Raw genomic sequence first — 14,354 nt, forward strand, 5'->3', positions numbered from 1 at the left:
ATATTCAAAGTGTGCGGACTTGAAAAACACTACTTTTTTTTCATTTGCACGCTGTCATACTGCCGTCAGTTGGTTTCACGCCTGCTATCGTGAAATCCTGTTCAGCCAGAGGTGTTTCACTACTCACCACACACTATACAGTAGCGGAGACAGTGATGTCACGACCAGTTGGGATTTTTGCTGCCTTGGAACTATTTCTGCACGACTACAGGAGTCAAAAAATGTACATTTGAACTCCTATTAAAGATATTACTCGCTTTCATTACCAACAACCAGGAAACCATTCGATAATTGATCAAATTTTCTTTTTTTAATATTTGTAAACAGAAATTTAAAGTGGTGATCATGGAAGTTGAACCTCAGAAAGAAAATTCGGAACAGTTTATGTCGGTGTGTGTCAAAACTCCACAGCGGCTGAGAACATCCAATAATGTGCACAATTTCCTCCCACAACAGAAAAGTTGAGCTCCACGTTATTAAGCTCTGGGCAGCCACTGGCTCCTAGATGTGGGAATTATACCCCCGTAATTACTGAATCTAGAATACATAAAATGGTTTTATATGTTTCATTTTTAAGTCTGGAAAAAAAAACTCTTCCTGTGTCAGTCTCACAGGCATAATGTTTCACTCAAACGGAGAAACTAATCTGACTTTTATAATCCGTGTGCTTGTTTGAATTGGAGAAGACTTTACACACGCAGGGTTTGGGACCAGGATGATAAATGCACTGGCTTGTCTGTCCCTATTGGCTCAGGCTGTACGCTTTGTTCATAAGTCACTGTGTCCTTGAGCACGCCACCGCAAAAGTGGGGCCATGTCCAGGTGTCAGAATATGTTTTCTTCACGAGTTAGTATTTCACTGGTATAAACTGGGCTTGAGTTCAGATGCCGTTGTGTAAAATAGATCCAGTAAAATATAGTTTTTGCTGCCAAGCAGCATTGATGCAGCAGCATTGATGATTCCATAATGTCCCTGATTACCAAAGATATACTCTATATCCTCTTGCAAAGGATTATGGGCATTAAATCCAGAAGTTGTCTGGTATTTTTTAAACGGCTGACAGAATTTTCCCCATCATGCAAACCGAGATTCGGTTCTGGGAATCTGTATGCTACAGAGTAACTCATAACAGCAACTTTGGACTAGATAAGAAGGCTTCCATAAACCGATTCTCATTTTTAAGCTCCACTGGTGGGTCCCAGCTGAAAAATAGTGTCTTCCCAGCATCCAGGGAGGCTGCTAAGAAAAAATAGATTTCTTAGGGGACCCATGGATCTGTTTATTCTTGCAGGGGTGTCCCAGTTTGATCTGTAAACCAGTAATTTCAAAGAGAGGCTTGTCTGGAATTATTCAAATTGTCAGTGGTGTCACTGCAGGCGAACTGGAAGTGTGCAGATAAATTGCTGTCCCCGCTCCTGCTCCTGTGGGCAGACGTCTGCAAGAATGCTCAACAGAATTCCTATGGACAGATGAGTTTGGTTGGAGGACTGAGATGTGTTGGAGATCTTTTGAGAAGTGGACCATCTGCTGCGTTTGTTGCCCGAGCACCCCACTGTCGCAGGTCTTATTTGGGCACATTGCTATGGCATTTCTCCTGTTCATTCCCGGCGGCACAGAACGCTGATAAGCAACGCCTTCAAGTTTAAGTGTGTCTAAAACCACAGGTAGCTCTTTGTTTGGTTGTTGCTTTTCCTTTGCAAATCCCTAAATTGCTGGATTCACTCCGGTGGAGCTCCTGACAACAAAGGAGGAGAAGCATGGCTTTGAATGAAGCGGATATCGAGTAAAGCTTCTCAGATTCACGTTTTGTCGCTTGGCGGTGTCTGTGTGAACGATTTGCTGATATTTACAGGGATGGAGCAAACATCAGCAGCTTTCTTCACATTTATACAAAGAAGCGCTTGTGGTTTTCCTGAGAATGTTTCAAGTGCTGTGAGAAAAGCATGTCCCAGCACTGTCTGCAGGTTGTAAAGTACAAAGCCACAATTGCTCAAAAAGACCACGCGTTGTGTGCATGACTTGCAGTCAGCTAATAAATGGCAGAATGGCTTCATAAAAGGAGGCTGTGCTTGCCTTCAGGTTAGAGAAGCTGAATGGTGAGAGCGAGGTTGTAAGTTTATATGAAGTCCATATAAGCTGTGAGAAAGTGCATGTGTGAAGTAAAGGCCCCGAAGTCTTTTTACTTGCTATTGAAGATCCTCCTGGGGAAAAGGGAAAATCAATAAAGTTGGTCGCAATGGGCAGATCCTCTGTGTTTGCAGTCTCAAGTATTTGACCTACAGGTCAAGAAAGAAACTGGAGATGTGTAATTTTTAAATACCACACAGCGATCAAAGTGATGCAGATTAGCTTCCGTATTCAGAATGTCAGGTCAAGTTTGAGCTGCCTGATAATATTTATTGGTTTTGAGCACAGCCTTAAGCAAAAGTATTCTGACCATGAGGTAAATCAGTTCAAAAGGTGAATCTATTTTTAGACTTTATTGTTTTTGAAGCCACCCACACAATGTATAAAACTAAAATGATACTTTTCTTTCATACATTTTGTTTTACTGATGTTATTAATTTCCTCATATATGGTGTAATCAAGGTATACACCTATTATCGTGTGATTTGGTTTTTCATAAAAAAACTTGGTTAATTCTTTATGAGACATTAAAAATGCAGCTTTTCCTGTATTCCTTCAGTTCACACACTGGTTTCCACAGCAGATGGAGTTTGGCTCAGTTGTCCTGCCGATGTTGGCATCCAGACTCAGCAGCCCTGATTATTTTATCCATTTATGGGAGTTGCTCAGCATAATTAAAAAGAGGAATAGGAATTCTCGGAACTGTTGTTCATCCGCTGTTTTTAAGGTAAAAGTATTGTCCTTGCTCACATTTTGCAGATGCGTGAGTACACACTCATCAGGATTCTGCAGATTTAATCTCTTTTTCCCACCTTGCTTTTATTGCTGTGCAGTAAAGTTTAACTGTGGTGCTGATTTTTCTCTTTGTGAGAGCAGTATAAACTTTATGGTAGGATTTTTGAACGACACCGAGATTAATTAAATCTGGCTCATACTCAAGTTTCTGTTGACAAAGTTTGGCTTTCTTTACGTTGTTCTTTTAGTTTATTGCTGGAAACAATAACTACCTTGTTTTTTCCAAGCTGGTGAGACAAAAGGAATAAAAAGTAAAATCCAGTGTAAGGATTTTTTTCCTGCCAACTTTCCACTCAACACATAGAAACTAAACTAAAAAAAAACAAAATCAATAAAGAAATAACTTCCAGAAAGTACAATTTCAAGACAATTATTCGCTATCCTCTTCTCAACTGTGAGTGTTTTTGTTCAAACCCAAACTCAAATTGCTTTTGCTCTAAAGATATTGTTTTCTGAAGATAAAAGGAGAATGTTTGTGTCTCCAATGATGAACACAGAACTTCAGGCAGATAAATATGTGGGCCTTTACTCAGCCACCACATCTGTGTGGGAATTTGTTGTTTTTAAAACCCCCAAATTCTCCTTTCTGATACGCACTCCACCATCCCTGGATAGTTCTCCAGATGACCCATAAACAGCAGCAATCTGCCATCATGTGTAACTAATAAAATCTTTGGCATTGGCACAAAAGGCCATTTACAATTTTCATGGCTGAGGTGCTGTGAGATTAACTTTGATTCTTCTTATAACCACATAATATGATTTCACGTGATTTCTTTCAACACTTCCATCTCATAAATTGTGAGCCTTACTTTTATTGTGACTTCCATGGGAGACACAGGGAATGCTAAGCTTTCGCTAGTCTTTGTTTATGTCACCGCATCCAACCATCTTAGGTAATGGTTTGATTTAAAAATTCATATTTAGTCTCTAAAATAATTGTCAGATTCTTTTTTCCTTTGAAAAATGTTATAAAGGTCAAGTTACATAGTTCTCACACGGTTATGCTGGCTTTTGTGCTTTAAAAGAATTCCAAATATTTGCATCTAAAAAGAAAATAATAGGCATTATTTTAGTGTGAATGCACCAGTAGAAAGAAAGGAGGGGCATTCTAGATGGATGGATGCAAAACAGCTTAAATACCAGGCTGTGCAGGAGATTTGTGGAAAGGAGAATCAGCTGAGGCATCAGCTGGTGTTGCCTGGCTTTGAGGTTAATTAACTGAATGTGTGAGCCCAACCTGTCTCCTGACCAGAACCAACCAAACGCTAAATAACCCAGACTGGCGTCTCCCTGTCAGCTCTTAAAAACATTTAAGCTGCAAGTTTGGGTAAATGTAAGCAATGACTCAAGATGAAAACACCCCTCTAAATGGTGACTCGACATGAATGTTTAGATTTTCACCAAGAACAAAAGCCAATCATGTGACCCGACTCATCTGCTCTTCCTGAAGAATGCAGCAACAGGAACAGCAACCTTCACTAAACCTAAAATAGGTTGGTTAAAAAAAACACCTGACAAAAGCATCATTTGAAATCACCTGCTATTTATCTAAAAAGACATGGTGACAGAATGTACAGCATCTTTTCCTGTTTAAACACTTCCTATGCATACACCCAGCTGTGCAGGCAGCTGTATCATGGTGACAGCTAGCATACATTCTGCTTGGTATGCAACTCTAATTTCCCTGTGAACTGCCTATTTTGTGAAACACCATTAAGATTCACAGTGTATCCCTGGGTTGGCTTTAAGTGCAAAATGATTTAGAATTACATTATGCAAATTATGTTATTAGGTGTCAGTGAACCCAATTAATGATACCTGATCATCAGGATTGAGCCCTCTATGATTGTTGTGCTTTTAACTGCAGAAAGACAGAGATCAGTGTTGCTGTGTGGCATGTTTACTAAGTCAACCTCACCTTTAAGATGCTTTTCAACAGTGCCCTGCTTCAAAGGGGCAGCCATTGGACGTGTAAGACTCCATTAACTATTCCTCAGTTTTGCGCTGTTCACAGTAGGATAATGGGTAATGACCGCTGTGGAAGTGAAATGACGTGAAGGGCAGTGGTTTGAAAACATTCATAGCTGTATTGCCTTGTTTCTTGGGAACTTTTTCAAAAGGGAGGTTTAAAATGGGTCCAAACAGCTGAGGCCTAAGCCTGGCACAGCCTTAATCACCTCTTCAAATATGCTGGATCGCATCCAAATAGGAGCCTCTCGAGCTTTCCTGTATTCTCCCAGAATAATTATGTTTTTAAAAAAAAACAAAAAAAAAACCCACACTAATTAGCTATTAACCTGATAATTAATGCCTCTAATGGCTTCCATCAATTTAGCATTTTATGGAAATATTCAGTCATTACCTTCAGAAAACTTGCTGCTGACAGAATCTCTGATGCAAACAGGCAGAAGAGGTTGACGGAAGCGTTACTTTAAGGTGCAGCAGCAATAACAATGATGTGACTCCTTGTTTTACCTTCGGGTTGTTGCACTTATGTTGCTCAGGTTATTAGAGTTCAATTAAAAAAAGAACTTAAGGAGAACATTTATTTGGATGATAATGTTATTAGGCAACTGTTGGGTGGTTAGGCCCAGGCCACTGAGAGCTTTGTTATTTAGCCTAAATTGGTATTGTCAAGTTTGCAGAGTGAGTCTTTAACCTGAGACTTCGTTTTGACCCAGTTCTATTATAGAAAGTGCCAAAATGAAGACAAAATACTAAATTTGGCTGTATAGATGACTTTTCAATACCTCATTAGTGTTAATGTGCACTTAACCTCCATTTGCTCCCGCAGGCTGCTAAATGGTTTGTGGATGAAAGCTGGAGTCGTTAAGGGGAGCTCTCACTTGTGACTGCGGGAACCCTGGAACGGCAGAAGCGCTGCTTTCATAAACATACATTGTACATGCAGCATCACCACAGGCTGTGCAATGAAGACAAACTGAGGCAATTACAGCACATATAACTACAATTATGCAGTTCTGACCTTTGCAGACAGTGGTAGTGTCCAGTAATCACCGTGAGAATATCTGGAGGGAATACAAGTGCTCAGATATACAGTTATAGGCTGATATGTAGATGCTGACATTGGATTTTTCAAATATATCAAATTTGGCCAAGAGATTTCCAGCTTTATTGCAAAAAAATGTAGAAGACTTACAACGTACTTCCTTATTTTGAGAGGGGCAAACATATTTGGAGAAATTATTATGAATACAACACTTAAGACTTGGATGGCTGTGCTTTGCAGTCAATACCTGCAGCTCACAGACATGGTCCAGAATTACAACAACGTCAGTTCTGCCGGGTTTGACTGAATAAAAGCAAAACGAGTGGAGATTTATATTTCTCAGAATGAATCGATTCATCAATAAACCCTGGTGAGCTCTTCCCATTGGAAGCCATATACACGTGTTGGGTGGTGTAATTTGACAGTCGAATGCCACGTTTTCATAATTCAAGGTGAGCAGTCCAGCCCGATCTTGGGATATTTTGATTTCCAGCCATCTCATGAATCTCGACCTTAATAATAACAGCTCTAAGACTCTTGAAGGAATCAGTGGTTTTCTTCACCAGGGAACTTGTTATTCTATGGCCATCCAAAATGTTCAGTATTGCTGAACTGTGAGTGCTCATGGTGCTCATGTATGTGTGTATGTGTGTATGTATGTGTGTGTGTGTGTATGTGTGTACATATGTATGTGTGTGTGTGTGTGTGTGTGTGTGCGTGCGTGCGTGCGTGCGTGCGTGCGTGCGTGTGTGCGTGTGTGGTAATAATCTCCTTAATATTATGCATCCTGACCAATTCAACATTTCTGGCATCATTTCTCTACAGTGTTTATCTTGTTATATAGGGGAAAAGGCCAAAACAAATGATTAAACAGTCAGCAGTCTCTCCTCTCCTCTCCTCTCCTCTCCTCTCCTCTCCTCTCCTCTCCTCTCCTCTCCTCTCCTCTCCTCTCCTCTCCTCTCCTCTCCTCTCCTCTCCTCTCCTCTCCTCTCCTCTCCTCTCCTTTCCTCTCCTCCTCTCCTCTCCTCTCCTCTCCTCTCCTCTCCTCTCCTCTCCTCTCCTACCACTATGTGAGCCTGGTCCTGCTCAAGGTTTCTTCCTGTTGGAAATCAGGTTATTGGTTTCTGTAAGCGGCTCGAGATGATCTTGATTGTGACAGAAACGAATTGAACTGAAAATTGATAGCGTATTCTATAAAAAGGTTATATCCCATTTTTTTTAGGAACACTTCATTTACAGCTACATTTATTTGACTTCAGTCTTTCAATTTACTGAACACAAATTCTGAGAGATGGCTTTGCCATCATTCTAACCCTGATTAATATATGGATAATTACTTTATATTTCTTGGGATTTTTGAACCTTCATTTCCCCTGGACTTTACAGTGAGGAGCTTGCCATCTAAAACTCTGCTTCTAAGCCTTTTGGGATTGAACTGCTCTGATATCCCAACTCATTAGACAGGGTGTATGTCACCAAATAGCAAGCAGATAACAGCAGTGCATCCCTGTGCAGCCAGATAACAGATTAAGGAGAAGATAGGCCTTAGTGTAAACTTGTTGTGTGCATTGTTGTGATGACATAATTCATTATCCCTCATCCATTCCATGAGGGTGTTATCAGTTCCATTCAGATATCTATCCGAAAGCATAAAATGTGATTACACTGAGCTTTGAACTTAGGAAAGTGTACTGTATTGAATCCTTTGTTCTGAGAGAGGCACATCATCAATGTTTCCTGTGGGCCTTATTGAATAAAATGGGTAAACCATCAGTGTATTGTCCAAATTTATTCCCAATCCAAAATGTCAATAATCTATTTGTAATCATTTAATTAAATGATGATATGCTCCTCACCGTACAGTAATGGCTTGGATCTTTTTTGTGAAAAAGGGAATCACCACCTATGGATTTAAAAAGAAAAGGCAAGTAGTCCAGATCCCAGCAGATAAACCTTTAAAATCCAATGCAGATTTTCAGCGAGTGCAAAACGCTGTTCCAGAGAAGTGGGCACTCCTAGAATTCTTACCAGGTAGTTATTTTCCATCTTGAGGAAAAAGACTACGCTCGGAGTTGACTTGTAAAAGGATTCTGTTTCAATTACAGTGATGCCGACCCTTTGAAATGGCTGCATACGCTGAAAGACGGCAGAAGGATTCAGAGCAGTAAAAACCCCAGGAAAGTCATGAGGGTAAAAGGAGTTCAGCTGGTCGATCAATGGAACGTTAATGAGCCCCCAATGTGTCTCTAACTTAGCAACCTTCTTTGTTCTCAGCCGGAACTATAGAAATATAGTGTTGTGGACGGTTTGCTTTAAGTTCTCTCTGAGAGTGGGTGAAACCGTCCTGCAAGGATGCCAATATTATTTTCTGAATCTTTAAATGAGGTCTAACAACAGGTTCTCATCAGCACAGCTCCCTTTTTATGCTTCACTGTCTAACTCCCCAGTTTAATGGCTTAAGATCTTTATCTTCTTCCTCACCAATATCTTCATCTTGATTTGGAATTTCTATTTTTTCCCCAAATACAAATGTGAATACCACTGGGAGCAAAATTAATGATCAATGACTCTTGTTGAGACCATCAGAGTCCCATTGCCTCACTTTTGAAGACTGAAAAAGGGGGCGATAGCGTGTTTGAGATTAAGTCCAACATTTAGTGAGTATTTGATGAGATGGAATTCAGACATTAAAAAAAGAGAACTGAACAACTTTTGGCAAAGGTGTCTCGAGGGATGAAAAAGCAAATTAAAGCCATTTTTAATAAGATCTTTATTAACAATCCATTTAAAATTCTTTGTTGAAAATGTTGGACCTGAGCAGCTGCTCAGCTAACAAGTTTCCTTTTGTGGATTTATTGAATCTTTGCTTTGAATTTTCCGTTTTCAAATTCCCTGCTTCCTATTAAAGTGCATCTTTACCTATTTCTTTTTAGATTTTTACTTATTGTTTTGGGAAAGATATTTTGACTTGCATTACAAAAACATAAACAAAGGTTTTTTGACTGACTCTGCTCTTACACCTGGAATCTTCTGGTCTCTATATACATATGTTCAACTTATGGCCCATTTCTAAAGCCCAAGTCTTCAGGGAGAAGCCTGCCTGAGGCCCAGAGGCTGCATAAATTTCAACAGTTATTACATAATCAAGCCGGTCAGATGTACTTTACTGTGGCCCAGAACAATGCAATCACACTTGGCCTCAGCGACACTGAACTGTGGTCTGCAGTGCCACGAAAGCTGCTTCCTTCATTGTTGTGTGCTCTGCAAACCACATTACTCCCAAAACAGGCTGTAACATCTACTATCTAGCCCTGATCAATGCTACCTTCCCTCCCTTCCTTTGAAAACCACTTGTTAAAGCCTCAAGTCACATTCTGCAACCACCTTCTTGTAGCATGACAGGATTAGCTCATAAAGCTTGTTGACCCTCAACCTTAAGGTCTGTGAATCTTCGGATCAGACTGGGCCATCTGCCAATGAGCAGTCAGAAGGAAAAAAAGAGATGTACCAACATTTGAACCAGGGTTGATTTAAAACTGCAGCCCCCTACACCCCCCCCCCCCCCCCCCCCCCCCATCCTCCAAAAAAGATGTGTTCTTCGAAAGGTATGAAAGTGGTTGTGACTTTGACAGTTTAACAACCCACATGGAGTTCAATCAAGACGTGGAGTAAAGGAGGTCACGCTTCAGAAAGCTGGTGCGGTTTGAAAAGTCAGGAGACACAGCTTCATTCTGTTGCCTTCAATTGACCCTCAAAGTGGAAAGAAGAAAAAAAAGAAATATGATCCAGTGGAAATGTCTGACCTCGCTTCACATAGAGGAGACGCTCATACATCACCACAGCGAGCGAAGCCAAACAGACCAATTGGTTTAATTTGCTGAATAAAACACATCCACAATAAAACACTTTAACTAAGACCTGCAGTCAAAAACAGATCGCCTGCATGTAAACCTGTATAAAACAGGAAATAATCCTGGTCCTGCTCAAGGTTGCTTCCTGTTAAACTACAGTTTTTCATTGCTACTCTCACTTACTGGGGGTCAGGCCCTGTGTGTCAGTAAAGCCCCTGTAGAGAATTTTGACTGTAATGGATATTATAGAAATAAAGGTAAATTGAATTTAAAGTGGGGTACCCTTTAATGTGGTAGGCAGATAACAGATTTGATTGTGTGTGTGTGTGCGTGTGTGCGTGTGTGTGTGTGTGTGTGTGTGTGTGTGTGCGTGTGTGTGTGCGCGCGCGCGTGTGTGATAAAAACCCATGTACTGAGGAGAACAACAGTGACAGAAACAGATGGGAGTTGGCAGCAGTTAGCGCTCTGCTTTGAGTGGGAAGGTGGTGGAGAGCAAAGGGAGGGGTGAGATGGTGGAGAGAAATGTTATTGTTGAGGTATGAACTTCTAAGACATGAGCCGTAACAATGTTTGAAATGTTTTTTTTTTATTGGTGGGAAGAATGCAGCTATTTCCTTTTGTTCCACCAGCTGATTTTGATTGTTTCAGTTGATTTACATGCAGGCAGGTGATTTTGTTGGATCCATTGTGTTCTAAGATGTGGCCGCTACTTGGTGAAGGGGGAAATTCTCCGACAAATAAAGTTGTCATGTTGACAAATGCTCTAAGCAGCTTCAAGAGGAATAAATCATACAAACAGCACTGATGGAGCCATAATAGAAGTGCAGTGCTTGACTCTGCATTTTGTTCCTGTCATGTGCATCTCCCAGGTGTTAATATGTGGAGCGCTGAATGTGATGTAAGTGTTTGCAGTCATTTATAATTTAAGTGTCAAAACAAAAAGGAATGTTCAAGAAGTTTTGCAGTCTTAAGGTAGTGATATTCAGTATGTGCACATTTCATTTCTTTAGAACATGTTAACAACTTTAATTGTATTTTTGTGATACACATTTTGCCACACAGATTAATTGCAACAATCAAAATTAAAACAACATTTTTTGAAAGGTTTAACGAATATTTTTCCAATTGAAAATCTATATTTTACTTCCCTTTCCTTTTAGAGACGTCCTACCAGAGAATAGAATCCAATTTTGCCAATGTCATAAAACACTAACTTTCCTGTTGACAGTATGACATGATGCTCAAGTGCATTTACATCCCAAACAAATGTTTGTAGATGCAGTAATGTGGCCATATGTGGCTTATACATTTTGCAGTAGCATTGTGAAGCGTTGTATATACTGGAATGTTGGCTGAAGATTGAATTTGTCTCCATCCTGGAAACCAAAGGAATAAAGGATAGTTTCCCAGGAGAAACCACAGGGAAAATATAATAGATGCTCCAATATCCCCTGTAAACAGCTAGAAGATCGTTAAAAGGGATCCGAGTCCAGGAAACACCAGGAGGTCTCTTATGATGGTCCTGCAGCTCGTAGTAACTCTGAGAACACGTCTCTAATTGCCATTCTTTTCAAATTTGAGGAATCTTTCCACTGGGGGTGCTGCAAGCTAATACTTTTTAATGTTCCTCCAGAGGTTTTAACCCACACCAGGCAGGGAAAAAAATCATCCCACATGAAAAATGCTAAAATCACAGAGTAGATATTTTCCCTGTTTTTTTATATAAAACTCTGTGTGACCCAAATGAGAATGTTGGTTGCTGCTAGGACTTTTGCAATTGTTCAAATTTATTGCATCCAGATGGAAGCTGCTAAATGTCAGGACCATATATCTATCATATCTAACCATAAAAGGTGTTTTAAATAAGTCTCTCCATCAAATAAAAAAACCCACCATGACAGTAGTTGGGATAGTGAGTTTTAAACCAACAGTGATGCGTAGAAACTTCCCAAAGTTTTCCCCTGAAAACACAAACACACACACCAAAATGGAGATGCCGTAAGGTTGAAATCATATTTGCCATTACCGGGCTCTGGTTCTTCCAGTTTCCTCTTAAATCTGCACAGCTTTGAAAGATTTGCTGACATCTTTCATGAAAGCATCATTGACTCGGAACCTTTTTTCCTCCCTGTAGTGCTTAGAGAGAGCCATTGTAAAAAAAAATGTGAAGCACCATTAACATTCTCTCTTGCTCAGCTGGCGTCATCTCGGACCTGTGGATAGATTACTTAATTGGATCTGAGCTGAGGAGGAAAATGAGTGGGTAGTGATTTTAGCTTAGGCATGGTGGGGTTGAATGTTTCCCTTAGAGGGTGCCCACAATGCTGCAGTTTGTCTTGTCTTCTTGTGGGTCTGAGCATCACCATGGTTATGTTGTCTATCGGGAAAAGCATCTATAGTTCCTATAAAGCAATTTTTCAGATATGAAGTACACAAAAAGACCATATTTGGTAAATGGTGCAGTGCGTGATTGCTGCTTCTATTCACTTAATGAATTAGTGCAGCTTTGAAAAAGATGCATGATCCTCTCATTTATCTAATGTTCCACTGGATATAGATTATATCTCGTCAATTCAAAGAGCCTTCGCAGATAAAGTAGCTGAATTGTGGGAATGAAGGGACTAAAACTGAATTTTAAATGGATACAGATGGCTGGATGTTGAAAATGCATGGTTTCCTTACAGCACTCCACTTCAAGAATTTCAATTATTGCTGTAATTAGGAGAATCTGCTGGGATTGTTGGTGTCTTTACAGCCTGAGACTCACAAATACACAGACTGTAAAGTTTTTACTCAAACAGGAAACCCCCAGACTCCTGAAAATGTACTCAGCAAAACACTGTAAAATATGTAACATTTTACAGTATAATATGTGGTTGATGTGAAAGAGGGACAAGTGGTGGCTTTCACCTTCCCCAGTCAAGCCTCCAGGGCTTTGAACAGGCAACCTTGTGGCCTTATGGCAGGAAGTTGAAAAATGCATGGGAGTGCAGTGAAAACATAGTTTTTTTTAAAAATATATTAGTATTAAAATTCATATTCCGTTGATTGCATAAATGCACAAATGGAAAGGGATATGAATTTGAGGTAATTTACTACTAACTTAGTCCTGTGAAGTTTGTTGGAAAAACATAAATACATATACGCGCAAGAGCCTAGAATATAGTGCAAAAAGAGTCTGGCGCACAGCAGAGGATAAAAACAAAAGTATAATCCCTTTGCTGCTAACGGTGTCACTCAAGGATTAGCGTGCCAAGGGGAAAAAAAACCCCCACTAAATACTACGCGGATAAATTAAAAGCTCTCGGCAATGTTTTTGTCTCCAGTCATTTCAGAGGTATTGTTGCGTTGCAGCGGGGAGGTGTTTGCGCCTGAATAACAGTAATCTCAACTTCAGAAAGCCTCCTATCATCTGCTTTGAGCCGCCGGGACCCGTGATGACAGAATGAATCGGTGGATCAAAGATGAAGGCAGAAGATTGCCTGCTATTTTCTGAGTCGAGGACATTGACCGGGTGGATTACTGGACAAGAGTTGTGGCCATTCGCCGATGATGAGGGTTAAACTACAAGAGAGGAGGACTTTTCACGGATGGATAAATACTCGACAAACACACGCACAAAAGGCACACACCGGAATCAAATCTTGTTCCCGATTTTACCTTTGTGTCCAGACGTCCACCATCCAGGAAGATAATCCAAACGAGAATAAAGGTGAAGGCGGAGAGGCAACACTTCGCAACAAACTATTAGTGACGATAATCTCCGGTCAAATCCACGGCTCACGCAGTGCGCGATGCGACGAGAGGGCAGAGAGGTGTCTTCGGGAGAAGTTTGCAGCTCGAAGCGAGTGGAAGCCGTTAATCCCGTCCCAAAATCTCATCAAGGTGCACTAACTGTGGACAGATGGAGAAGGAGTTCAGCACCGCGGCACAGTGGACAGCTCCGACGGCGCAGCGATCTCACCTCGGCTGCCTCTCGGGTCTTTGTGTGCGCCACCGAGATAGGAGCCACCAGCCCCAACCTCACCTACTGGCTCAGTCCCGACCGGATTTACATACAATCACGGGGGGAGGAAGGGATAGAGGAGAAGGAGGGACGGACCAATCACGAATATCCCGTAGCAGACGAAATATGAAGCGGCTCAATCCCGTGCGTCAGGCGGAACTGCCCTTGACCAAAGGAATGAAATAAATGGAGGGAGAGAGATAGAGAGCTTGTGCGCGCGCGCGCGTGTGAGTCTGTGTTGGGTTTCTTTATGGATGCACTTTTACCCAGTCGCACACAAAAAGTGACACATCCCAATCCATTGTGCAGCCAGAGGTGGTCACTTTCAGGCACAGATGGCAACTAAAGTCAGCCTCTATACAAAGTTCATTAATTCATTTGCATTATTAATTTATAAATATTAACCTTGTGCAAAAACTGAAATGCTGCATGAATGGAACCCGAAAAAAATTCAAGAACACATCCTGGGACATAGCGCAAGAAGCATTCAAATATTTATTTGATGCTCAATAACAAATGGAAAAAAAAAAAACATAATTAAATCATTTTCAAAAATTAATA

The 14,354-nt window shown here is 40.7% G+C and overlaps 1 protein-coding gene across 3 annotated transcripts in view; it reads right to left on the reverse strand.

Moving 5' to 3' along the window:
- The window catches only part of fstl5 (follistatin-like 5), a 107,516-nt gene extending 93,542 nt beyond the window's left edge, over positions 1-13,974 (reverse strand). For 2 of the 3 annotated variants that reach the window (XM_029847437.1, XM_029847436.1), the window contains exon 1: positions 13,448-13,972. In XM_029847437.1, coding sequence (XP_029703297.1) covers positions 13,448-13,470 — 23 coding nt within the window. In that variant the 5' untranslated portion in view covers positions 13,471-13,972. Of the gene's footprint in view, positions 1-13,447 lie in introns of all 3 variants that reach the window. The other variant, XM_029847434.1, reaches the window with a different exon arrangement.
- Positions 13,975-14,354: the final 380 nt, after the last annotated feature.

Source organism: Takifugu rubripes, chromosome 14 (assembly GCF_901000725.2).
Source record: "Takifugu rubripes chromosome 14, fTakRub1.2, whole genome shotgun sequence".
NCBI classification, from domain to species: domain Eukaryota; kingdom Metazoa; phylum Chordata; class Actinopteri; order Tetraodontiformes; family Tetraodontidae; genus Takifugu; species Takifugu rubripes.